Here is a 27,463-nt window from a genome sequence, read left to right as displayed (position 1 = left end):
CCAAAAGCCAGGTCTCCGATTTCGGGGGCTTTGAGTCCCTCCATGCCAGTAATATCCGCCTCCGGGCTACCAGGGAAGCAAAGGCCAGAACATCCGCCTCTTTCTCCTCCTGGATTCCCGGATCCGGCGACAACCCGAAAATCGCCACCTCTGGACTCATTGCCACCCTCGTATTTAATACCTTGGACATGACGTCGGCAAACCCCTGCCAAAATCCCCTCAGCCTTGGACATGCCCAGAACATGTGGACATGGTTCACTGGCCCCCGCACACATTTCACACACCTGTCTTCCACCCCAAAGAATCTGCTCATCCGGGCCACTGTCATGTGGGCCGGTGAACGGCCTTGAATTGGATCCGGCTGAGCCTGGCACATGTTGCGGTCGCGTTGACCCGACTCAGCGCGTCTGCCCAAAGGCCCTCCTCTAACTCTCCCCCCAGCTCCTCCTCCCACTTTCGCTTCAGCTCCTCAGTCTGCGTCTCCTCCGATCCCATAAGCTCTTTATATATGTCCGAGGCGCTTCCCTCTCCTATCCATCCTCTAGAAACCACCCTATCCTGAATCCCCCTCAGCGGCAGGAGTGGGAAGGTTGGTACCTGCTTCCGCAAAAAGTCCCGCACCTGCAGATATCGAAATTCATTTCCCCCCGCCAATGCAAACTTCTCCTCCAGCGCCCTCATACTCGGAAAACTCCCCTCTATAAACACGTCGCCTATCCTCTCGATCCCCGCCAAATTCGGAACCCCCCCGTCCATCCTCCCCGTGGCAAAGCAGTGATTATCGCAGATTGGGGACCATACCGATGCCCCCTCTGCTTCCACATGTCTCCTCCACTCCCCCCAGACTCTCAGGCCGCCACCACCACTGGGACTGGTGGAGTACCGCGCTGGCGGGAATGGTAGAGGCGCTGTTACCAACGCCCCCAGACTTGTGCCCTTGCAAGAAGCCACCTCCATGCTCACCCACGCCGGCTTCCCCCCCACCAGTCACCTCCTCACCATGGCTATGTTAGCCGCCCAGTAATAATTGCTGAAATTCGGCAGCGCCAGCTCACAATCCCCCCCGACGCCACTCAAGCATTGCCCTCTTCACCCGCGAGGACTTGCCCCCCCCACACACAGCCCACAATAACTTTATTGACCCGCTGAAAAAAGGACTGCGGGATGAAGATGGGGAGGCATTGAAAAACGAATAGGAATCTTGGGAGGACCGTCATTTTTACCGTTTAATCTCTGCCCGCCAGAGACAAAGGGAGCGCATCCCATTTCCGGATTCGGTCTTCATCTGATCCTCCAGCCGGGCCAAATTCAATTTAGTCGCAAATCCATCACCACTCGGATACCTAGGTACCTGAAACTGTCCCCTTCCACTCCGAATGGCAGATCCCATAGTCGCCTCTCCTGACCTCTCGCCTGGACCACAAACATCACGCTCTTCCCCATACTGAGCTTATACCCCGAAACCATCCTGGATGACCTGCATCAACTGCTCCCATGGTTGCAGCGCCGCCACCCCAGGCGTCCGGTCCTCGGCCATGCTGTCTCCTGCTGCAGCTTCAACACAGCTCTTGGCTAACTTTTTATTTCTGCCTTTTCGTGCACTTCTGGTTATTTGCTCCATACACTAATACATGGAAACGGTGCCCAATTGCCTCAGCCTTTGAATTCACTGTTTAACACCAGAAAAAATTCCAGGGGAAAGGTCCAAAAGTCCGACCAGAGTAATGTGCGACTTACTCCTTCATAGCCGCCACCGGAAGTCTCCCTCCATAGCCGCCACCGGAAGTCCAGGGTAGGTGAATTGGCCACTCTACATTGCCCTTAATTGGAAAGACTGAATTGGGTACTCTAATTTAAAAAAAAACCAATCCTGTCTCTGCCTGGAATGGACACACATTGATCTTTGCTAATCTTTTCCTTTTTACATTCCTATAGGAGCTTTTCCAGTCGTTTTTTATGTTTATCGCTCTCATATTCTATTTTCTCTTTATCAGTTTCTTGATCCTCCTTTGCTGAATTCTCAAACAAGTTCTCAATCCTCAGGCTTACGACTATTTTGGCCACTTTATGAGTCTCCTCCATTGATCTAATGGAATCTTTAACATTTCTTGTTAGCCACGGTTGCATCTCTTTTCCTGTTGGATTTTTGCTCCTTAAAGGAATCTATGTTTGTTGTATTTGTGTGAAATAAGAGTCGTCAAAGTCCCAGAGGACCAGAGTCTGCTTTGCCCTCTTGAGAGAGAGAGAGAGCTGACTGGTGGTGATTGAATCTGACGGTCACCACACCTCAGGCAAGGGGCAATGTTGAAAAGGTGGGGCCTTCATGGATAACCTCAGCCGGTACGGGAGTTGAACTCCCTGATGTTGGAGTCGCTTTGCATCACAAGCCAGCCATCCAGCCAACTGAGTTAATTCTCCCTGGTGTGAACTCGTTGGTGTTTCCCAGGTTGGATAACGTGGTGATGGCCTTCTCACACGGAGAGCAGGTGAACGGCCTCTCCCCAGTGTGAATTCGCTGATGTCTCCACAGGTGAGAGAAACCGTGGATATGTGGGGACTGCAGGTGGGATAACTGAGTGACTCCCTTCCCACACTGAGAGCAGGTGAACGGCCTCTCCCCAGTGTGAACTTGCTGGTGTATCTGCAGGTTGGATGAGGAAATGAATCCCTTCCCACACTGAGAGCAGGTGAACGGCCACTTGCCGCTATGAACTCGCTCGTGTATCTGCAGGCTGATCAACTGAATGAATCCCTCCCCACACTGAGAGCAGGTGACTGGTCTCTCTCCAGTGTGAACTCGCTGGTGTGTCCGCAGACTGGATAACTGACTGAATCCTTTCTCACACTGAGAGCAGGTGAACGGCCTCTCCCCGGTGTGAACTCGCTGGTGTGTCTGCAGGTCAGAATACTGAGTGAATCCCTTCTCACACTGAGAGCAGGTGAAGGGCCTCTCCCCAGTGTGACTGCGTCGATGAATCTCCAGCGCAGATGGGACTCTGAATCCCTTCCCACAGTCCCCACATTTCCATCGTTTCTCCATATTTTGGGTCTCCTCGTGTCTCTCCAGGGCGGACAATCAGTTGACGCCTTGTTCACACACAGAACACGTGTACGGTCTCTCCCCGCTGTGAATGGTGTGATGTTTTTTTCAGGCTCTGTAACTGGTTAAAGCTATTTCCACAGTCAATGCTCTGGAACACTCTCAGTCGGGTGTGTGTGTCTTGGTGCTTTTCCAGTCATACTGATGTTCAGAATCTTCTCAAGCTGACAAACGAGGCAAACATTTCTCCTTCTAGATTCAAAGTCCGATGACGTTCAGGCCCTGATGAATCGAGTGACCCAGTCTGATCGAGGCGTTTAGTTTGAGATATCTGTCTGTAATTCCTCCTTTTCTAATATCTTGTAAAAACAATTTACAAAAGACATCAGTGTCAGTACAGCAGAAATTAAGAACAGACGGGGACTTTGGTTGCGACATGTCGGGAGCAGCTGCATATGAGGCAGCTTTCATCCGGGGACTTTGTTTTCCATCTTTCTCAGGCCTCTCCCCAGTGTGAACTCACTGGTGTGTCTGCAGGCTGGATAACTCAGAGAATTTATTTCCACACTGAGAGCTGGTGAACAGCCTCTCCCCAGTGTGAACTTGCTGATGTCTCCGCAGGTGAGATAACTGAGTGAATCACTTCCCACACTGAACAGTTGAATGGCTTATGCCCAGTGTGAACTCGCTGGTGTGTCTGTTGATGGGATAACTGAGTGAATCCCTTCTCACCCTGAGCAGTTGAACGGCCTCTCCCCAGTGTGAACTCGCTGGTGTGTCTGTAGGCGGGATAACACAGTGAATCCCTCCCGACACTGAGCACAGGTGAACGGCCTCTCCCCGGTGTGACTGCGTCGATCAATCTCAAGTTGAGATGGTGCATTGAATCCCTTCCCAGTCCCCACATATCCACGGTTTTTCCATGTTTTGTGTCTCCTTGTGTCTCTCCAGGTCAGAAAATTAGTTGGAAGTCTCGTTCACACGTGTCACTCCCCGCTGTGAATGGCACAATGTTGATTCATGCGGGGGGGGGGGGGGGGGGGGGGTCTCAGTGCTTTTCCAGTCACAATGATGTTTAAAATCCTTTTGAGGCTGTCAGATTAGGCAAACAGTTCTTCTTCCCTTCTAGATTCAAAGGCTGATGATAGTCAGATCCCAGGGAATCTGGTGACTCTGTCAGATCGAGACGTTACGTTTGAGATTTCTGTCTGTAATTCCTCCTCTTCTCATATCCTGTAAAAGGAGTTTACAAAAGACATCACTGTCAGCACAGGATAGAAATTCAGAACAGACAATTCTAGTTCCTGGAGAACATTCTTTCCTCTCTCATTCCCCAATACCGAGTCTCTAACGCCTCTTTCTCCCTGTCTTCAGGGAGCGGACTTGGAGGGGCAGAGTCTCGGAGCAGTCAGTATAAAGACCTTTCCTCGGGGATTCACGGCCTAGTTTCCAGGGAGTGGACTGAGAGGTCCGGATTTTCGGAGCTCAATGAAAAAACCTTTCCTTGGGGATTCACGGCCTACTCGCCAGGCTGTGATTTTGGAGCCGGAATTTGAATACCTTACGTTGGGAATGCGCTGCCCAGTCTCCAGGTAACGGATCGGAGCTGGAGGACTGAGAGCCGCCTGGTCCTCCAGCCAATCAGAGTGAATGAGAGGCGGGTCTGGATGACTGAGAGCCGACTGGTCCTCCAGCCAATCAGAGACAATGAGGGGCGGGCCTGGAGGACTGAGACAGCCGCTTGGCCCTCCAGCCAGTCAGAGTTAATGAGGTGCGGGGCTGGAGGACTCAGAGAGCCGCTCGGTCCTCCAGCCAATCAAGAAAGAATGAGGGGCGGGGCTGGAGGACGGAGACAGCCGCTCGGTCCTTCAGCCAGTCAGAGTGAATGAGGTGCGGGGTCTAACATTATTGTTCTCCCCTCCCCATCAATTAATTTGGGCATTAACTTGAGCCTGGACCTGGGAAAGAATTTCCCGAACCAGAATCAGGGAGCTGACAACTATTCATCAGGGTTTTGTGGCTCCACAGAGTATTTCCAAATCCTCCCACCCACTTCGCTCGGGCTCTCCAAAACGAACAGGCCCATTAATCCGAATGCGCATGCTCCAAACACCGACAATGCCGCATGCGTCAACCAGTAATGCGCATGTGCAGAGAAGAGCCCACCCACTGACTTCCCGCTGAAATGCTGACCAATGGAAAGAGTGGGCCACCGGAAGGACTTTGGCTCTCCTGCCATTCTGAGCGCGGGCTTTGTGTGAATGAATATTGAGCTTTACCCAGACTGATACTTCCTCCTGTCTCCAACATCTGTGAGTAAAATACTTTATTTTCTCCCCCTTTCCATTTATTTTCTCATTCTGATTTTAATTGGTCACTTGCAGCAACTGAAGGGAAATGAAGTGAATCCAGGGAGGGTGCAGACTCTGCAAAGCTTGGCCCAGGTCTCTCTCTCTCTTAAAAACATTGACATTCTTTGCTCCCTCAGCTTGACATTTATTTGTCTGGTTAAAAAGATGGTACCTTTTATGATTCGCCGGACCCGAGAACACCAAGCTCACCTGTCTGTCATCCCCGAGAACATAACCACACAACCTAGTCCTAGTCAGATGTGCCCTGTGCACCACCTTGAACTGAGTCAAGCTCCACCTAACACACAAGGAGGTTGTGTTGACCCTGTACAGTCTCACTCCACACTTCATCGAAAGAGCTGCCCCGTGCCCTGCAACCCTTTACCGTTTCGTCCATTTTTGCCAATATCAATCGAATAGGAGCTGGGGGCTCCTCGATTGATATAGGGAGATCCTCGGTGATAGTCGGCTGTTGCCAAGATGCCCATGAGCATCTCAACTGAAGACACTATAACTTTCGCTTCGGCAGGGGGTGCCGCCATTTTGTTTCCAATGAGCCTGGAAAAGAATCTGAAACAGATTTGATTCTTTGCCCGCTGGCTTCTTCAAACTTGGTTCTTGGACATTGCCACAGTATGGGAGCTTTATCCCATTGACGAATTTGAAATATCCCCAAACCCCCTCAAATACAGAGTGAAAAAGATGGAAAACAAAGTCCCCTGATGAGAGCTGCCTCATATGCGGCCGCTCCCGACATGTCGCAACCAAAGTCCCCGTCCATTCTGAATTTCTGTCCTGTACTGACACTGATGTCTTTTGTAAATTGTTTTTACAGGATATTAGAAAAGTAGGAATTACAGACAGATATCTCAAACTAAACGTCTCGATCAGACTGAGTCACTCGATTCATCAGGGCCTGAACATCATCAGACTTTGAATCTAGAAGGAGAAATGTTTGCCTCGTCTGTCAACTTGAGAAGATTTTAAACATCAATATGACTGGAAAAGCACCAAGACACACACACCCGAGTGAGAGTGTTCCAGAGCACTGACTGTGGAAAGAGCTTTAACCAGATACACAGCCTGAAAAAACATCACACCATTCACAGCGGGGAGAGACCGTACACGTGTTCTGTGTGTGAACAAGGCGTCAACTGATTGTCTGGAGAGACACGAGGAGACCCAAAATATGGAGAAACGATGGAAATGTGGGGACTGTGGGAAGGGATTCAGAGTCCCATCTGCGCTGGAGATTCATCGACGCATTCACACTGGGGAGAGGCCATTCACCTGCTCTCAGTGTGAGAAGGGATTCACTCAGTATTCTGACCTGCAGACACACCAGCGAGTTCACACCGGGGAGAAGCCGTTCACCTGCGCTCAGTGTGATAAAGGATTCAGTCAGTTATCCAGTCTGCGGACACACCAGCGAGTTCACACTGGAGAGAGGCCATTCACCTGCTCTCAGTGTGGGGAGGGATTCATTCAGTTGATCAGCCTGCAGATACACGAGCGAGTTCATACCGGCGAGTGGCCGTTCACCTGCTCTCAGTGTGGGAAGGGATTCATTTCCTCATCCAACCTGCAGATACACCAGCGAGTTCACACTGGGGAGAGGCCGTTTACCTGCTCTCAGTGTGGGAATGGATTCATTTCCTCATCCAACCTGCAGATACACCAGCGAGTTCACACTGGGGAGAAGTCGTTTACCTGCTCTCCGTGTGGGAAGGGATTCACTCAGTTGATCAGCCTGCAGATACACCAGCGAGTTCACACTGGGGAGAGATCATTCACCTGCTCTCAGTGTGGGAAGGGATTCACTCGGTTAGACAACCTGCAGACACACCAGCGAGTTCACACTGGGGAGAGGCCGTTCACCTGCTCCCAGTGTGGGAAGAGATTCACTCGGTTATCCCACCTGCAGACACACCAGCGCGTTCACACTGGGGAGAAGCCATTCACCTGCTCTCAGTGTAGGAAGACATTCACTCATATGTCCAGCCTGCAGACACACCAGCAAGTTCACACTGGGGAGAGACCATTCACCTGTTCTCAGTGTGGGAATAGATTCACTTTGTTATCCAACCTGCGGCACACCGTCGCGTTCACACTGGGGAGAAACCATTCACCTGCTCTCAGTGTGGGAAGGGATTCACTCGGTTATCCAACATACAGAGACACCAGCGAGTTCACACTGGGGAGAGGCCATTCACCTGCTCTCCATGTGGGAAGGGATTCACTCAGTTATCCCATCTGCAGGCACATCAGCGAGTTCACACTGGGGAGAGTTTGTTCACCTGCTCTGAATGTGGGAAGGGATTCAGTGATTCATCGCAGCTGCTGAGACACAAACAAGGTCACAAGTGATTGGACTACATTTTGTTCATTCTGACAGTTGGTCAATGGGGATGGTTGGAGAGTTTCCTCTGCTGGACTGGCCGGTCTCACGACTTTGACTCCAGTGGGCTGTTGCTCTTTGAGCCTTGTTGCGAATACCTGGTTTCGCATTTCACAAGGATCACAGATTGAAAGTTGGTTTGGAAATTGGAGCTGTTTCCTTCCCATTTCTGTTTGGATCCCCCTAAAGCATGCCACCTTGCCATGGAGATGGGCCATGGAGGGTACATGGTTCTTTTGTTTAATTTATCTCTGTGTTTCTCGCAGAAGACAATGATCAAGGTATGGGGGCAGGTTGTCTGACATGGACTGAGAAACAACATTAAATGGTGTGATGGGAGACAGGCAATAACTAATATTTCAGGGGATTGGTTAGCTCAGTTGGCTGGAAGGCTGGTTTGTGATACTGAGCGACACCAACAGCGTGGGTTCTACTCCGTACCGGCTGAGGTCATCCATGAAGGCCCTGCCTCCTCAACATTGCCCCTCGTCTGAGGTGTGGTGACCCTCAGATTAAATCACCACCAGTCAGCTCTCTCTCTCTCACAAAGGGGGATGCTCTTCCGGAATTCTGACAATGGTACCAGCCAGGAACAGGGTTAAGATAAGGGAGTTATGTATACTCAAGACCCAAGGACGGTCGATGAGGTGGTCTGGAAGGCATCATGAGTTCATGAGTAACCCCCTAGCTGTCCATGAGCTGATCACGCAGTTCCCTGCTGCCCAGTAACCACTTTCATTGGATCTACCAGTCAATGTGTGCAATCTATAATCATTGTGATTGGATCGTGTCCGGCTGAGTTGGGCTGACTAACTATTTGAAATTGTATAAAAAATGATGATTCCCTTTGTTCAGTGGAGAGGTATCTGCCTTTGCCCAGAGACTTACTCCCCGCCGGCGTTACAACAATAAACTGTTTGATGTTTGAAGCAGACCTGAATGTCGAGGGATTCTTTTGGATTCATTCATGCTAACAAAAGCATAACCTACTTTTGTATTCAATTCCCCCACAATAAACAATAACATTCTATTAGCTTTCCTAATTACTTGCTGTACCTGTATACTCACCTTTTGTGATTCATGCTCTTGGACACCCAGATCCCTCTGAATCTCAAAGCTCTGCAATCTCTCACCATTTCGATAAAATGCTTTTTTATTCTTTCTGCCAACATTGAAAATTTTACATTTTCCCACGTTGTTCTCCATTTCCCAGATCTTCTCCCACGCACGTAACCTATCTATATCCCTTCGTAATCTCCTTGTGTCCCCTTCACAATTTACTACCTACCTACCTTTGCAACATTGGAGCAGGACTTGGCCATTCAGCCCGTCGAGCCTGCTCCACCATTCAATACGATCGTGGCCGATCAACCACTTCAATGCCTTTCCCCCCACAGTATCCCCATATCCCTTTGTGTTATTGGTATTTAGATATCTGTCAGTCTCTGCTTTAAACACACTCAGTGACTGAGCTTGCACAGCCCTCTGGGATAGAGAATTCCAAAGATTCACAACCCTCTGAGTAAAGAAATGTCTCCTCCAAGACCCGTCCTAAGTGGCTTCCCCCTTATTTTGAAATTGTGTCCCCTCGTTCCAGACTCTCCAACCAGGGGAAACACCTCACCTGTACCCAACCTGTCTATTCCTTTATGGATTTTGTAGGTTTCATTGAGGTCACTTCTCATTATTTGAAACTCTAGAGAACACAGGTCAGATTTCCCCAATCTCTCCTCAAAGGGCAGTCCTGCCATCCCCGGAACAAGTCTGGTGAACCTTTGTTGCCCTTTCCCTCTGGCGACAAGGGCAGTAAAACTGCACACAGTCCTCCAGCTGCGGTCTGACCAAGGTTCTATACAACAGGTACATTCTGGACAGTCTCATGACTTTGCATTTATTTTATCCTGGATTGTATGGGGGAGCCAGTGGCCTAGTGGTATTGCCGCTGGACTAGTAATCCAAAGACCCAGGTATTATTCTGGGGTTCGAATCCCACCAGGACAGATGGTGAAATTTGAATTCAATAAAAATTTGGAATTAAAAGTCTAATGATGACCATGAAATCATTGTTGATTGTTGTAAAAACCCATCTGTTTACTAATGTCCTTTAGTGAAGGAAATCTGCCATCCTTACACGGTCTGGCCCACATGTGACTCCAGAGACACACAGATGTGGTTGACTCTTAACTGTCCCCCACTGTAATGACCGAGCAAGCCACTCAGTTCAAGGGCAATTATGAATGGGTAACAAATGCTGACCCAGCCAGTGATGCCTCCATCCCAAGAAAAAAGTTTTATCAGGTGGATCTAAAATAAATACATTTGTCTCTGTTCCATTGAGTCTACAGCACAGGGCCAGGCCAGTCAGCTCAATTGGTCTCTGTCAGTATTTATGCTCCACGTGAGCCTCCACCCAGCCCTCTTCATCTCCCCCCAGCAGCATATCCTTCTATTCCTTTCTCCCTCTCAAGATACAGCTGTTCATGCAGCATTCATGCTGTTCACCTCAACCACTCACTGTGGTAGCGAGTTCCACATTCTCACAACTCGCTGGATGAAGAGGTTTCACTTGAAATCCCTATTGGATTATTGAACCCTTGAAAATGCACGCAGCATTTGACAGAGATTGGATGAATTGTCAGCGCAGATGGGGCAGCACGGTGGCGCAGTGGTTAGCAGAGCTGCCTCACGACGCCGAGGTCCCAGGTTTGATCCTGGCTCTGGGTCACTGTCATGTGGAGTTTGCACATTCTCCCCATGTTTGCGTGGGTTGCACCCTCACAACCCAAAGATGTGCAGGGTAGGTGGATTGGCCACGCTAAATTGCCCCTTAATTGGAAAAAATGAATTGGGTACTCTAAATTATAAAAAAAGAATTGTCAGCACGGATAGAGATAAATGTGTGTCCTGATAGACATTACAGAGACTTGTTTGAAAGGTGACCAAGGCTGGAATCTAAATGTTGAAGGGTATTTGACATATTGGAATGCATGAAGCTCGGAAAAGATGATGGGATTGCTCCTGTTCATTAAGGACTACATTAGTTCTGTACTGAGAGATCAACTTCGCCTGACAGTTCAGGGTGTGGAATCAGCTTTGCTCGAGATAAGAAATAATAAGTTACAAGGTCTCATGTGAGTAGTTAATGGGCCTCCTAACAGTAGTTACATTGTAGGTAGAGTGTACAGGAAGTATTAAATAAGGCTTGTAATTAATGTACCACAATAATCATGGGTGACTTTAATCGAATATAGATTGGGAGAGTCAGATAGGCAGAGATAGCCTGGAACATCGGTTAATAAAGATTTTGGGGGAGAATTTCTTGGAGCAGTTCCTTCTGGAGCCAACCAGGGAGCAGTCTATCCGAGACCTCCGTGTGCAGTGAGACAGGCTTAATCAATAAATACGTGGTGATGGAGCATCTATGTAACAGTGATCATAATACTGCACATTTTCCCCGTATCTGCGTGGGTTTCGTCCGGGTGCTCCGGTTTCCTCCCACAAGTCCTGAAAGACCTGCTGTTAGGTAATTTGGACATTCTGAATTCTCCCTCTGTGTACCTGAACAGGCGGTGGAATATGGCGACTAGGGGCTTTTCACAGTAACTTCATTGAAGCCTACTTGTGACAATAAGCGATTATTATTATTACTACGTGTCGATGCTAGAGAAATGCTGTCTTAAATTGTATTTGCTTTGTAACTTATTGCAAAATAGTCACTTTCCTTCAAATTGTACAACAGATTTTCTCCATTATTGTTGTTTTATCAGTTTTTGTAATGGTGTTGTAGTTATGTCGTTTCTGGGACTTTTATTTCTTGTGAACATGTAATTTATGAACAGAAAATGATATTTTGTAACGTGTATCTTGCTACTCGAACTTTAGCACACCGATCACCGTTACAAATTTATTTTCTGTGTTCAGTAGGAATTGCTGTATTAGTTTAAATTTGTGTATCTTGTGCACTTTCAGTTATTTGTATTTAAGTAACTTGCTTCAGTCATTGGCAATCACTAAGTTACACATGACACCTGAAGATGTATCATCTCAGCACGGTGGCAAATGGCGAGCACAACCTCGTCACAGCGCCAGGGACCTGGGTTCAATTCTGGCCTTGCGTCAATGTCTGTGTGGAGTTTGCACGTTGTCCCTGTATCTGCGTGGGTTTCTTCTGGGTGCTCCGGTGTCCTCCAACAGTCCAACGGTGTGCAGGTTAGGTGGGGTTATGGGGATAGGGTGGGGGAGTGGGCCGAGATAAGGTGCTCTTTCAGAGGGCCGGTGCAGACTTGAGGGGCTAAATGGCCTCTTTCTGCACTGTAGGGATTCAGTGGTGCTATGGTATCAGTTAGGACGATGAGCCTGACGAATATTAATCATGAGGAAGTGACACCACAATGAGAAAGTGACATCACACATCAGCAAGGTGACCAATATCCTTCAGAGACCAATCAGACATTGATCGTATCCCATTTAACCAATCAGGGACTGATCATGGGCTACTTGGGCCAATCAGAATCACAGGATATTACCAGCCATGCGTAGAGGTAGGTACTAGAAAGGGTTAATGAGCTACAATTCTCTGGAGCTCCATGCCCAACACAACATGAAGTAAGAGGATAGACTTCAGTCAACAGAACAAGAGACAGCTCCACAGTCACCTGGAAGCTGAGAGCTGGTGATCCAGAGTGAACGGACTGATCCACTGCCTTTGTTAATTATTGTGATTTTGTACTTATTACAATTAATTAACTTAATAAATTCTGTGACAATATTCTTGTACCTGGAATCGTCTGTAACTAGTCAGGAACTGCAGGTAAGTTTCACAACACAGTCTGACGTGTAATTTGAGTGTTACAATTGAGATTGGAGCCAAACCCAGATCTTACAATAGGATCGAATTTCACATTTCATTTGGGTATCCTGCACTAACAGTGATGGCTTTTGTAAACTTTTACAGGATATTAGAAGGGGAGGAGTTACAGACAGAAATTTCACACCAAACATCACATCAAGATGTGACAGAGTCACTCGATTCATGGCAGCTGAATATCATCGACCTTTGAATTTAGAATGAGAAATGTTTGTTCTTCTGCTGAAATAGATCCTTCAACATCACTCAGTGTACAGACACTGAGCCAGGCTCATCCGAGTGAGGCATCACTAAAGAAATCCATTTTATATTTTGCAGCTCACCCAAAGATGGAAATTTCAATGCACATTTCTCCATCTTGTATTTTTTAATGTTTTGTTCGCCCGTTAAATATCCTCGACCTGTGGACGTTTCATTACAGAACTCAGCTCGAAAACTTGTATCCGGCCTTGCCTGTGGGCCCCATTCGTCAATTCAACTTTGCAGCAGCTCAGTCCCAGCTTTGGAAACATCTTCATCTTTCTGTGAGGCCCCGGCCCCATTGACTGTGACAGGGTTCATACTGTCTCCGTGAGATTGTTGATGTAAAATCACGTCAGACCCACACTGCCCGATTTCCAATCCAATTTATTTAAAGGTCCCAGAAGCCTGACTCCAACCTTAAATGTTGTTCTGATCCTGTCCGTGACATTGGTTTGGAACTCACTAGTACCACCACATAGGCAGTCATCAACATGCATCATAAAGATGCCCAAGAGTTTCCTGCCATGGTACCAATAAAGCACGGCAGCTTCTGCCTTCAGGTAGAGACAACCCGACTTGAACAAAACTGATCTAACTGAGAAGTGCCATACACTCTAAAATATTGTTCAAAACATCGTTCAAAACATAGACAAACTTATTGAACTTCCAAAGTCTTCCGTACATCTGGCACCTTAGGAGGTTGCAGAAACACTGACCCTCTGGAGGTGATCCCCCAGCACAAATGCAGCTTTTATGTTTCTTGACTGAAAGTTCCGGGAAAATGTAACGAAAAGGGCCAAAGAAATTTCAAAATGACCTTTCCCGCTGTGGGCAAGTCCACTCTGACCTCTTTATCTCGCAAAGCTTGTTCAAATCCCTGCGCCACTAACCTCACCTTGGGCCTTATAAGTTCCATCCGGTTGGACCTTGTCTGTGCAGATCCATCGATGTGATGATGCTGGCTGACCCCTATCTGGGACCTCTGAACACACGCCAAACTCTGTCCAACTGCCGAACTCTTTCTGTTTCACCTCCAGTACGGCTTTATCCCCTCATATTTTGGCAGCTACAAAACCCTCTCGGTCACGGGGACTTCAGTATCGCCCCCAAACATATCCTTGGTATAAAACCGACAATTCCCTGCCTGAAATGTTCCAGTTATTGAAATTACATTGAATGAATGTCAAAGAAACAGACCAGAAACAGCTCCCTGAGGTTTTGAGGAGTCCCCAGTGGTCAGTCAGACTGAACTAAACACGGGTGGTATAAAACAAACAATACTCACCCCGGTATCTGCTGTCCACAGGGACTTTCCTTTAATCAGAGCCGTCAGTGGATCCTGTTCCTGACACCAGGTTGTTGTGGGACAAATGTCACTCGGAGCCCAGAGTTGGTTAAAGTTTGGGAATCTTTATTACAAACATGCAGGGAATGCTTCAGCGAACCGAATCATCTCTAGGAGTAGTTACAATAACACACGTATACACAGTACAGTTGCAGCTGTTTTGTCTGTAAGTTAGTGGGAAAGTACAGGACGTAAAGGAAACAACTCGAAAATATCTCACTTATTGGCTATAGTGACTTCATCTCTCACAAAACACATCTCGGAAAACAATAGCCAGACAAGTAATCCAGAGACCCAGGGTAATGCAATAGGGATCCAGGTTCGGCAGATGGTGAAATTTAAATTAATTAAAAATCTGGAATTAAAAGTCATCGATGACCATGAAAGCATTGTCGATAGTTGTAAAAACCCATCTGGTTTCTTTTAGATCCACCTGTAGTGGGGGGAATAACACTCTTTACTATCCAGGATAAAATAAATGTACTCCAGCCTTTGTGGATCATTTCAGTGGAAATGTGCTCTCCCAGGCTCAAAGGGCATCAGCCCACTGGAAGCAAAGTTGTGAGATCAGCCAGTCCAGCAGAAAGAAACCCTCCGACTCTCCCACTTCACCAAGTGTCAGAATGAACAAAGTTTGATCTGATTAAATTTATTCACGTGCACCGAGGTACAGTGAAACGTATTGTTCTGCGTACAATACAGACAGATCATTTTATACATAACAAAACATGGGACATATGATAAATACACAATTTAAATACGTAGACATCGGGTGAAGTATACGGGTCATTCAGGAGTCTGGTAACAGCGGAATGAAGCTGTTTTGAATCTATTACGTGTTCTCAGACTTTTGTATCACCTGCCCAATGGAAGAGATTGGAAAAGAGAATAACCTCGGTGAAAGGGTCTTTAATTTTGCTGCCCGCTTTCCCAAAGCAGCGGGAGGTGTAGACAGAGTCAATGGATGGGAGGCGGGTTTGTGTGAGGGACTGGGCTGTGTTCACAACTCTCTGTAGTTTCTTACAGTCTTGGGCTGAGCAGTTGCCATACCAAGTGTCATGGGAGTGTCCCTTTCAGAAATGTTTTTGTCTTATCACATGGCTTCAGTGATGTCATTGGGTGGAGCTGGGCTGTGGCACTGGGAGTTGGTTTTACTTCTGCTTTGGTTTGGGGCTGTTTTGTGGCTCTGAGTTTTTTGCTTTCGCTTTCACATTTTTGGCTGCTGTACTCAGAAAGAGGAGTATTTTGGCCTGTCTCTCTATCTTCATTTTAAAAGCTGTTTCTAGTCTGCTTGATAACTTGAAAATAAACAATTGCTTTCTGGAAGGAATTCAAACCTGTTGTTTTGGAAAGGAAACAAGAGCATCCAAACCAGGTCTTGAGTGCTGTGTGCTGGGCCACACCTTTGAAAAGGAGGTACTGGTTTATGGGATCTTGTTATTAAATTGGAACAGTTAAAGGGGGGAATTTATTAAGGGTTATACATAGATTACTGTAGCTGTGTGGGGTATTTATGCTTGTAATTGATAAAAATGCTTACTGTGTGTGTTTATAAAATGGTAACTAAATTTGTAGAATAAAGCTTGTTTTGATTAAAAGTGGTGAAGGCCTCTGTTGAATAACCCCTGAAAGGCAGCCCTTGTGCTCATCAGAACCAAAATCAATAAACAATTGTAGGTCAGGTGAACTCCATGATATACTTTGGAGTTTTCTAAACCCTGGCCCATAACACAAGCTGTGATGCAGCCAGATAAGATGTTTTCTATGGTGCTCCTGTAAAAATTGGTAAAAGTCAATGATAATAATCTTCATAATTACCACAAGTAGGCTTACATTAACGCTGTAATGAAGTTACTGTGAAAATCCCCTAGTCGCCACACTCTGGCGCTTGTTCGGGTTCACGGAGGGAGAATTCAGAATGTCCAATTCACCTGACAAGCATGTCTTTCGGGACTTGTGGGAGGAAACCGGAGCACCCGGAGGAAACCCACACAGACACGGGGAGAACGTGCAGACTCTGCACAGACAATGACCCAAGCGGGAATCAAACCTGGGACGCTGGCGCTGTGAAGCAACAATGCTAACCACTGTGCTAACCATGCCACCCATGTGGCAATCGGTGTGGACATGCTGAATTTCCTTTGTTTCCTGTGGAAGTATATGTTTCTTGGTCGTAGCGTCGATGTGGGTGGACCAGGACAGAATGCTGGTGATGTGCACACCTCGGAATTTGAAGCTGCTAACCATCTCCACCTCAGCCCCATTAATGCAGACAGGGGTGTGTACAATATTTTGCTTCCGGAAGTCAATGATCAGCTCCTTAGTTTTGCTGACATTGAGGGAGATATTGTTGTCATTACACCATGCCACTAGGTTCTCTATCTCCCTCCTGGACTCTGTCTCATCGTTGTTTGATATCCGAACCATTACGTTGTGTCATCAGCAAACTTGTAGATGGAGCGGGAGCCAAATTTTGCCACACAGTCGTGTGTGTATCATGAGTGTAGTAGGGGGCTAAGTACGCAGCCTTGTGGGGCCTCGGTATTGAAGACTATCATGAAGGAGTTGTTGTTGTTTATCCTTACTGATTGTGGTCTATGTACTAGGAAGTCGAGGATCCAGTTGCAGAGGGAGGAGCAAAGCGCAGGATTTTGGAGTTTCAATATGACCTTGGCTGGGATTATGGTGTTGAAGGTGGAGCTGTTCCCCCGGGTGTGGAGACCTGGATAAATGACATGGCAGGGTTTATAAAGCTGGAACGGATTAAGTTCGTCCTAAGGGGGTCGGCTCAAGGGTTCACCAGGCGGTGGCAACCGTTCGTCGAATACCTCACAGAAAGATAGAGGGAATGGAAAAGAAGAAGACAGCAGCAGCAACCCGGGGGTCCCCGAGGGAGTGGAAGGAGCGGACTGCGGGGGTTACGTGAGCACGATGCTAAGCTCGCTGATGGGAGCTGAGGCCCCCTCGGGCCCCTTGGAAGTGGAAGGGGCTCATCAGGTCCCTGCGAGGAGACCAAAGGCGGGAGAACCACCTAGGGTGACAATCGTGCGATTTCATCGCTTCAATGGTAGAGAAGTGGTTCTGAGATGGGCCAAAAAGGTACGAAGTAGTAGATGGGAGAATGCGGTGGTACGGGTGTACCAGGATTGGAGTGCGGAGGTGGCGAGAAGGAGGGCGAGTTTTAATCGAGCCAAGGAGGTGCTACACAAGAAGAAGGTGAAGTTCGGGATGCTGCAGCCAGCGCGACTATGGGTCACGTACCAGGAGAGACATCACTACTTCGAAACGGCGGAAGAAGCATGGACCTTTATTAAAAACGAGAAACTGGATCGGAACTGAGGGACTGATGTTAGAGGGGAAATGACACTGTCAATGTATATAGGGATGTGAATTGGGAAGGGGGGGACACTAAGAAATGTGGGCGCCGGTGGGGGGAAAGAAGAGACATAGGCGGGGGATGGGGAATGGGAGAGGGGCGGTAGAGGGCGCTGCGCCACAAGGGGCGGGACAACTATAGAGAATACGGGGTTTACTGTCCTTGTTCCCGCGCCAGAAGGGTGATGGCAGGAAGATAGGCGCATTGTTGATGGGAGTTCCCCACACGGGGGGGTCAAGGAGTGAGCGGGAGAAGCCGGGGTCAGTTGAAGTCAGCTGACTTTCGGAAGTAATATGGGGGGAGCAATCACGCTAGATGGGGATCTAGCGGGGTGGGGGGAGGTAGGATAACTGGGTTGCTGCTGCAGAAATCAAAGAGGAACTGGTTAAAGAAAGGGTGGTCGGGGCTGGAATGCGCCACCTGGGGAACAGGTGGGAGCGCGGAACCGGGACGTGGGACTGGCCTAGAGAGGGTGATGGCTAGTCGACACGGGAAGGGGGCAGGTAGCCCCCCAGTGCGGCTGATCACGTGGAACGTGAGAGGCCTAAATGGACCGATTAAAAGGGCACGAGCGTTCGCGCACTTGAAAGGACTGAGGGCAGACGTGGCTATGCTTCAGGAGACGCACCTGAAGGTGGCGGACCAAGTTAGGTTAAGGAAAGGATGGGTGGGACAGGTGTTCCACTCAGGGCTGGATGCAAAGAATAGAGGGGTGGCTATACTGGTGGGGAAACGGGTATCATTCAAAGCTAGGAGCATTGTAGCAGATAGCGGAGGCAGATATGTGATGGTGAGTGGCAGACTGGAGGGAACGGAGGTCGTGTTGGTTAACGTATATGCCCCGAATTGGGATGATGCGGGATTCATGAAGCGGATGCTGGGACGTATCCCAGACCTGGAGGTAGGAAACCTGATAATGGGGGGAAGACTTCAACACCGTGTTGGACCCAGGGTTAGATAGATCTAGATCTAGGACCGGAAGAAGGCCGGCAGCGGCCAAGGTGCTTCAGGGGTTTATGGACCAAATGGGGGGAGTGGATCCATGGCGATTTGTTAGGCCGAAGGCCAAGGAGTTCTCCTTCTTCTCCCATGTTCACAAGGTGTATTCCCGGATAGATTTCTTTGTTTTGGGAAGGTCGCTGATCTCGAGGGTGGAAGAAACTGAGTATTCAGCCATAGCTGTCTCAGATCATGCCCCACATTCGGTGGACCTGGAACTAGGAGAGGAGAGGGAGTAGTGTGCACTCTGGCGATTAGATGTGGGATTGCTGGCGGATGAGGGAGTCTGTGGAAGGGTGCGGGGATGTATCGAGAGATACCTGGAGGCCAATGACGACGGGGAGGTCCGAGTGGGAGTAGTATGGGAAGCACTAAAGGCGGTGGTCAGAGGAGAGCTGATCTCCATCAGGGCCCACAAAGGGAAAATAGAGGCCAAGTAAAGGGAAAGATTACTGGGGGAGATTTTAAGGGTGGATAAAGAATACGCGGAGGCCCCGGAGGAAGGACTATACAGGGAGAGACGACTCCTCCAGACGGAGTTCGACCTTCTGACCACTAGGAGGGCGGAGGCGCAGTGGAGGAAGGCACAGGGGATGAGATATGAATATGGGGAAAAGGCTAGTCGCCTGTTGGCCCATCAGCTGCGAAAGAGGACATCGGCGAGGGAGATAGGGGGAATTAGAGATGAAAAGGGAGCTACGGTGCGGAGAGCAGGGAAGATAAACGAGGTGTTTAAGACCTTTTACGAAAGACTTTATAGGTCCCAACGCCCGGAGGGAAAAGAGGAGATGCGGCAGTTTTTGGACCAATTAAGGTTCCCGAGGGTGGAGGAGCAGGAGGTGGAAGGCCTGGGGGCACCAATTGGGGTGGACGAGGTTACCAAGGGGCTGGGGAACATGCAGGCAGGGAAGGCCACGGGACCAGATGGGTTCCCGGTGGAATTTTATAGAAAATATGCGGACTTGCTGGCCCCGCTGTTGGTAAGGACTTTTAACGAGGCCAGAGAAGGGGGGGACTCTACCCCCGACAATGTCGGAGGCGACGATATCGCTAATTTTGAAGCGGGATAAAGATCCGCTGCAGTGCGGGTCCTATAGGCCTATCTCACTGCTAAATGTGGACGCCAAATTGCTAGTAAAAGGTGCTGGCAACGAGGATAGAGGATTGTGTCCCGGGGGTGGTGCACGAAGACCAGACAGGATTCGTAAAGGGGAGACAACTAAATGTCAACGTGCGACGGCTATTAGGGGTGATAATGATGCCCCCAGTAGAGGGGGAGGCAGAAATAGTGGCGGCAATGGATGCAGAGAAGGCATTTGATAGGGTGGAGTGGGAGTATCTATGGGAGGTGCTGAGGAGGTTCGGGTTCGGGGACGGGTTTTATTAGCTGAGTCAAACTCCTCTATGGGGCCCCAACGGCAAGTGTGGTCACGGGTGGGCAAAGATCGGAGTATTTTCGACTATACAGGGGAACAAGACAGGGATGCCCGCTATCTCCATTACTGTTCGCGTTGGCAATTGAACCACTGGCCATGGCGCTGAGAGACTCCAGAAAATGGAGAGGGGTGATTAGAGGGGGAGAGGAACACCGAGTGTCACTCTACGCGGATGACCTACTGCTATATGTAGCGGACCCAGTGGGGGGGATGACAGAGGTCATGCAGATATTGAGGGAGTTCAGAGATTTCTCGGGATATAGGCTTAACATGGGAAAGAGTGAACTTTTTGTGATACACCCTGGGGACCAGAGTAGAGGGATAGATGGCCTACCGTTAAGGAGAGTGGAAAGAAACTTTTGATACCTGAGGATTCAGATAGCCAGGAGCTGGGGAACCTTACACAGACTTAATCTGACACGACTGGTGGAACAAATGGAAGAGGACTTCAAGAGGTGGGACATGCAGCCGCTGTCACTGGCGGGCAGAGTGCAGGCAATTAAGATGATGGTCCTCCCGAGGTTCCTATTTGTGTTCCAATGTCTCCCTATACTGATCACTAAGGCCTTTTTTTAAAAAATAGACAGGAGCATCACGAGCTTCGTGTGGGCAGGGAAGGTTCTGAGGGTAAGGAGGGGGTTCTTACAACGTAGTAGAGACAGAGGGGGACTGGCGCTGTCGAATTTGGGCGACAACTACTGGGCCGCCAATGTGGCGATGATTCGTAAATGGATGATAGAGGGAGAGGGAGCGGCGTGGAAAAGACTAGAAATGAAGTCCTGTAAAGGGACGAGTCTAGAAGCGCTGGTGACGGCGCCACTACCGCTCTCACCAAAAAAATTTACCACAAACCCAGTGGTGGCGGCAACATTAAGTATCTGGGGGCAATGGAGGCGACAGAGAGGTGTGCTGGGTGCCTTGGTGGGGTTCCCAATTAGGAACAACCATAGGTTTGCCCCAGGGAGGCTGGATGGAGGATTCCAGAGCTGGCACCAGTTGGGAATTAGGAGATTGGGAGATTTATTTATAGATGGGATGTTTGCGAGCTTGGGAGCGCTGGAGGAAAAGTATAATCTGCCCCGGGGAAATTTCTTTAGGTATATGCAGGTGAGGGCGTTCACAAGACAACAGGTGAGGGAATTTCCGTTGCTCCCGACACAGGGGATCCAGGATAGAGTGCTTTCGGGGGTGTGGGTCGGAGAGGGCAAGGTGTCAGAGATATACCGGGAGATGGTGGGCGAACTGAAAGGAAAATGGGAAGAAGAGCTCGGGGAGGAGATTGAGGAGGGTTTGTGGGCTGATGCCCTAAGCAGGGTAAATTCCTCTTCCTCGTGTGCCAGGCTTAGCCTGATCCAATTTAAGGTGCTGCATAGAGCACACATAACGGGAGCAAGGTTGGGCAGGTTCTTCAGAGTGGAGGACAAGTGTGGGAGGTGCAGCGGAAGCCCGGCAAACCACACACATATGTTTTGGTTGTGCCCGGCACTGGAGGGGTATTGGAGAGGAGTGACGGGAGTGATCTCGAAGGTGGTGAAGGTCCGGGTCAAACCAGGCTGGGGGTTAGCTTTATTTGGAGTTGCGGATGAGCCGGGAGTGCAGGAGGCGAAAGAGGCTGATGTTGTGGCCTTTGCGTCCCTAGTAGCCCGACGTAGGATATTACTCATGTGGAAGGAAGCGAAACCCCCCGGACTGGAGGCCTGGATGAACGATATGGCGGGGTTCATAAAACTGGAGCAGATTAAGTTTGCGCTGAGAGGATCGGCTGAAGGGTTCACCAGACGGTGGCAACCGTTCCTCGACTACCTAGCGGAACGTTAGAGGGAAGATAGATGACCAGCAACAGCAACCCGGGGGAGGGAGGAGGGGGAGGGAGGGGGAGGGAGGGGGGGAGGGGGGAGGGAGGGGGGGAGGGAGGGGGGGGAGGGAGGGAGGAGGGGGAGGGAGGGGAGGGGAGGGGGGAGGGAGGGGGGAGGGAGGGGAGGGGGGAGGGGGAGGGGGGAGGGGGGGGAGGGGGGAGGGAGGGGGAGGGAGGGGGGAGGGAGGGAGGGGGGAGGGGGGAGGGAGGAGGGGGGGGAGGGGTAAGATGTTTGGGTTCTGGGAGGGGGAGGGAGTTTCATTTTATGTTATTTGGTTAGTTTACCATGTTAGTTAGTTACTCATTGTTAGATTGTAGTTATCATGTTACTTGTACTTTTAATTTTTCTTTTGTTTGATGTGTAAGGGGAAAAAATTGTGATTGAAAAACTTTAATAAAATATATATTTTTTTAAAAAGACCCATCACTTTCCCAGGGTTCACTTTCAAGAAGGCCACTCTGACTTCAGAGACTGTGACGGTGGGTATGGGTGTGTCCAAGGCTGCTGGGGCAGTTGACAACAGTTTGTTGGTTTTCTGTTCGAAACAAGCATCGAATGCATTGAGTTTGTCGGGAAGGGGTGCACTGTTGCTGAAGATTCTACTCGGCTTTGCTTTGTAGCCCATTATGTTGTTTAAGCCCTGCCACAACCGACGACAGTCCCGGTCGTTAGTCTGTGACTCTAGCTTAGTTTGGTATCGTCACTTGGAGTCCCTGATGGCTTTGCGGAGGTCATATATAGATTTCTTGTATAGGTCAAGGTTACCTACCTTGAACACCTCAGACGTGGCCTTCAGTCGGGAGTGAATCTCCCGATTAAACCACGGTTTCTGGTTGGGTAATGTACGTACTACCTTCTTTGACACACAATCTTCTACACACTTGCTGATGAAGTCTGTGACGGTGCTGGCATACTCGTTTAGGTTGGCTGCTCAGTTCTTGAATATGGGCCAGTCCACTGACTCCAAGCAGTCACGTAGGAGCTCTTCTGTTGCCTCAGACCAGCACTGCACGACCTTCTTAACCGGATTCTCCGCTTAGGTTTCTGCTTGTATGCCGGGAGAAGGAGCACCGTCTTGTGGTCCGATTTTCCGAAGTGCGGTCGGGGATGGATCATCAGGCGCCCTTGATGTTTGTGTAGCAGTGGTCAGGGATGTGGGGCCGCTGTCCAGTTTCTCCTCAGTGTGAATGCGCTGGTGGATCATCAGTACCCGAGAGCTTTTAAACCCACTCCCACAGTCGGAGCATTTAAAGGGTCTCTCATTGGTGTGAGTGACATTGTGGCTCAGCAAGTGATGACTGAGTGAATCTTTTCCCAGTTGGAGAGGTGAACGGGCTCTCCCCGGTGTGACCTCGCGCGTGTTTCATCAGGTTGGATGAGGTTCTAAAGCTCTTTGTGCAGTGAGAGCAGCTGAACGGTCTCTCCTCAGTGTGAACGCGCTGGTGGGACATCAGTAGCGGTGAGCTTTTGAAGAGGAGATGCGTTGGTGGAATTTTTGCAGTACACTCTTGAGGTTGGCCTGGTTAAAGTCCCGGCCACGATGAACAAGGCCGCCAGGTATTCTGTTTCATTGTTATTTATAGCGGTGTACAATTCATCAAGTGCCTTCTTCACCTCCACCTGGGGTGGGATGTAGACCACCGTAATGATGGCAGAAGTGAACTCCGTGGAAGGTAGTATGGACGGTACTTCACAGTCGGGTATTCCAGGTCAGGCGAGCGATAATTCGCCAGAGTCGCCACATCCGAGCACCAGGAGGTGTTGACGAGGAGGCAAACCCCTCCATCCACTCCAGGTTCAGTCCTGGATGTGATTAACAGCAGGAATAACAGCAAAATCTAACCCGTCATCACTTGTGAAGCCTTTGGTGTCTCAGCATGTTGGATGACTGAGTGAATCCCTCCCCACAGTGAGAGCAGGTGAATGGCTTCTTTCCAGTCTGGACTCACTGGTGTGTCAACAGGGCAGATGAACCACGGAATCTCTCCCCACAATCAGAGCAGGCGTATCAACTCTCCCCAGTGTGGACTCGCTGGTGTCTCCGCAATGTGGTTATGTTCTAAACGTCTTTGTGCAGTGAGAGCAGTTGAACAGTTTCTCCTCAGTGTGAATGCGCTGATGGGACATCAGTAACTGTGAGCTTTTAAACCCACTCCCACAGTCGGAGCATTTAAAGGGTCTCTCATTGGTGTGAGTGACAATGTGGCTCAGCAAGTGATGACTGAGTGAATCTTTTCCCAGTCGGAGAGGTGAACGGGCTCTCCCCGGTGTGACCGCGCTCGTGTTTCATCAGGTTGGATGAGGATCTAAACCTCTTTGTGCAGTGAGAGCAGCTGAACGGTCTCTCCTCCGTGTGAATGCACTGGTGGGACATCAGTAGCTGTGAGGAGTTGAAACCCCTCCTGCAGTCAGAGCATTTAAAGGGCCTGCTCTTGGTGTGAGTGACATTGTGTTTCAGCAGGCTGGATAATTGAGCAAATCCCCACACACAGTGCAGATGAATGGCCTCTCACCAGTGTGAAGTCGCTGGTGTGTCTGCAGGTTGGTTAACTGAGTGAATCCCTTATCACACACAGTGCAGATGAATGGCCTCTCCCCGGTGTGAGCGCTCTGGTGTCGCTTCAGGGTGGACAACTGAGTGAATCCCTTATCACACACAGTGCAGCTGAATGGGAAAGCAGCCCTTTAATTATGAACATGAGGAAAGAGACGATCCTTTTAGCCAGACAAATAAATGTGTCAAGCTGAGGGAGCAAAGGATGTCAATGTCTTTAAGAGAGAGAGAGAGAGACCTGGGCCAACCTTTCCAGAGTCTGCACCCTCCCTGGATTCACTTCCTTTCCCTTCAGTTGCTGCAAGTCACCAATTGAAGGTGAGAATGAGAAAAGAAATGGAAAGGGGGAGAAAAGAAAGTGTTTTACTCACAGATTTTGGAGACAGGAGTCTGTGTGCATCTCAAGCTCATTCAGGGTTGGGGGAACAACAGTTTTGCTGGGCAGAAACCTCCATGTCCAGCTTCCGCATTGAGACAATGGAGGAGCTTTGATTGGCGGAGAAACAGGGTCCTTCCTGTCCTCCAATCTTCCCATTGGTCACAACTCAGCGGTGTCAGCGGAGGTGAGCACCCTCTGCACATGCGCAAAGTCCCCTCTTCCTGAGACATGCGCAGTCCCGGGTCGGGGGAGAGGGAATCATCGATAGTTGGAACTGTCAGCCGGTTGCCTGGAAACCTTGTGTCGAGGGTGCGTCGGGGAGGGGGAAAAATGGACGGGGGAGGGGCTCCGTATCCGCGCACCGGGCGGTTGCGCTCAAATGCAGTGACGTCACTGCGGAGCGGATTTATTTCCTATTGGCTGATTTAGAGGACGAGCATCTTTGTGATGTCACAATATGGAGGTTGGACAACGAGTCAGACGAAAACTTCTTCCTCTGGGCACATCTGGGAGCAAATCAATGTCTCCCCCTTTCATCAGTAGGAGCAGAATTAGGCCATTTGGCCCATCGAGTCTGCTCCACCATTTGATCATCACTGATCTCATCCTGGCCTTATCTCCACCGTCCTGACAGTTCTCCATAACCCTTCAACCCGATTAAAAGTCTAACTCCTCCCTAAATTTGTTCACTGTCCCAGCTCCACCGCACTCTGGGGTAGTGAATTCCACAGATTCACAGCCCTTTGAAGAAGCAGCTTCTCCTCAACTCTGTTTTGAATTTGCTACCTCTTACCGTAAGATGGCCGCACAAAGAGGCAGCAGCCGCTCCAAGTCTACTTTATCTTTCCATTTCTTTTCTCATTCTGGGGGGGATGTTGGTGACTTGCAGCAACTGAAGAGAAAGGAAGTGAATCCAGTCTATGTTGCACACATTTTGAGTTCAGTAATATAGACATATTTCTGTCTGGCAGCCTGCATGGAGAATTTCAGGCCTCTGTCCAGGGCAGGGAGCATGGATCTGTCAGTCAGCCTGAATCAGCACCTTTAGAGAATTGGGAGGATGAATATTACATACAGCAGAGTGAGAATGGAGAGAGAGTGTGTTGGATGGCGATTTACAGTTTTTGAGGAATGAGAGAGGAAAGAATATTTCATAGGAACTAGAATTGTCTGTTCTTAATTTCCATTTGTTTTACAGCATATTAGATGATGATTTACTTCAGGATTTGGAAGAGTCACTTGGTTATGCGAGGCTGGGCGGCATGGTGGCACGGTGGTTAGCACTGTTGCTTCACAGCTCCAGGGTGCCAGGTTCGAATCCCAGCTTGGGTCACAGTGCGGAGTCTGCATGTTCTCCTCGTGTCTGCGTGGGGTTCCTCCGGGTGCTCCGGTTTCCTCCCACAAGTCCCGAAATGTGTGCTGTTAGGTAATTTGGACATTCTGAATTCTCCCTCAGTGTACCCGAACAGGCGCCAGGATGTGGCGACTAGGGGCTTTTCACGGTAATGTCATTGCTGTGTTAATGTAAGCCTACTTGTGACAATAAAGATTATTATTATTTATCAGGACCTGAATATCATCAGGAGAACCATCACTGCAAAAGACACTTCTGGGGTTAAGGATTGCTAGTCAGGCAAAGGAATAGAATGGAAGTAAACACAGGAACGAAGAATCACATTGGACTAGTTCCAGGAGAATTGAGTGACAACTTCAGCGATGTAACTATGGAGTGTGATTTTTGATTGTGTTAAAAGTAAGAGGGCAACATTCTATTTATAGTTTAAGGGATACGTTCCCTATAAAAATAGTGTTTAGGCATTGTTGCTTCTAGTTTGTATGTTGCAGTAAAAGTCATAAACTTGAAGTTTTTGTCTTATGATTCTTTGGTTTCTTCACTGGGTTTAGAATTTATCTTTAGAAGTTACTGATCTTTTCAGAGATCTTACACAGTTGTCTTGAGTCACAAGTTTCAACTTCCCATTTAAGCCTCAGGCAACTTCTGTCTCTCTATTGCTCATGTCAATGACAGCCCAGTAACAGAGCTGAGGGCTGGAGATGCTGTGACCCCTTGTAGGAGCTGGAATCAGCAGAAAGAAGAACCATAGTTTCTGGTTGAGTTTTGAATGAGCTGTCCGACCATAATGATATATACAATAGCTAACCAGGTAATATGTTGTGATGAGGGTTTATAAACAGACCCTGGGTAGACAAGTTAACTGAAGCTGTGGGTTTGTCAGCTGTACAGTGAAACCAGGCATCCAACAGCCACAGAGACCTGTAATATTGGACACTGGGTTTAACCCTGTTCTGTATTAAACAGACCTATCTGATACGGGTTATTGTGATATAGTTAATCTGACCCTTAATTCATTCAATTCCAAAAGTGAATAACATTGATTCAAGTATAGTGATTACTCTGTTAATCTGTGAATAAAGTGGTGTCAGTTCATGCAGATGTGTCTGAATTCAATTTCATTCCTTATTTTTGTTACTGACTAGGGTCTCTCCCACTCTCTCTCTCCTCTCTCCTGCCTCTCTCAGTCTCTGGCACTCCTCTCTCTGGTGCCTCTCTCTCCCTCTGCTGCCTCTCTTGCCCTCTGTCTCTCTGTTCTCTCTCTC

The 27,463-nt window shown here is 48.9% G+C and overlaps 2 protein-coding genes across 2 annotated transcripts in view; one reads left to right on the top strand and one right to left on the bottom strand.

Annotated features, from left to right (window-relative positions):
• LOC140422076 (uncharacterized) overlaps positions 1-27,463 on the bottom strand; it is a 329,884-nt gene that overhangs the window by 190,068 nt on the left and 112,353 nt on the right. The gene's annotated exons all lie outside the window — the stretch shown is intronic.
• On the top strand, positions 4,925-9,052 carry LOC140422050 (uncharacterized). The gene is given in 3 exon segments (XM_072507027.1): positions 4,925-5,352; positions 6,227-7,478; positions 7,481-9,052. Coding segments are annotated over 2 exon segments (1,176 nt in total). The 5' UTR covers positions 4,925-5,352; positions 6,227-6,580; the 3' UTR covers positions 7,759-9,052.

Source organism: Scyliorhinus torazame, chromosome 5, assembly GCF_047496885.1.
Source record: "Scyliorhinus torazame isolate Kashiwa2021f chromosome 5, sScyTor2.1, whole genome shotgun sequence".
Classification (NCBI taxonomy): domain Eukaryota; kingdom Metazoa; phylum Chordata; class Chondrichthyes; order Carcharhiniformes; family Scyliorhinidae; genus Scyliorhinus; species Scyliorhinus torazame.
The sequence above is the reverse complement of the archived record's forward strand: the minus strand, read 5'-3'. Positions and strand labels throughout refer to the sequence as shown.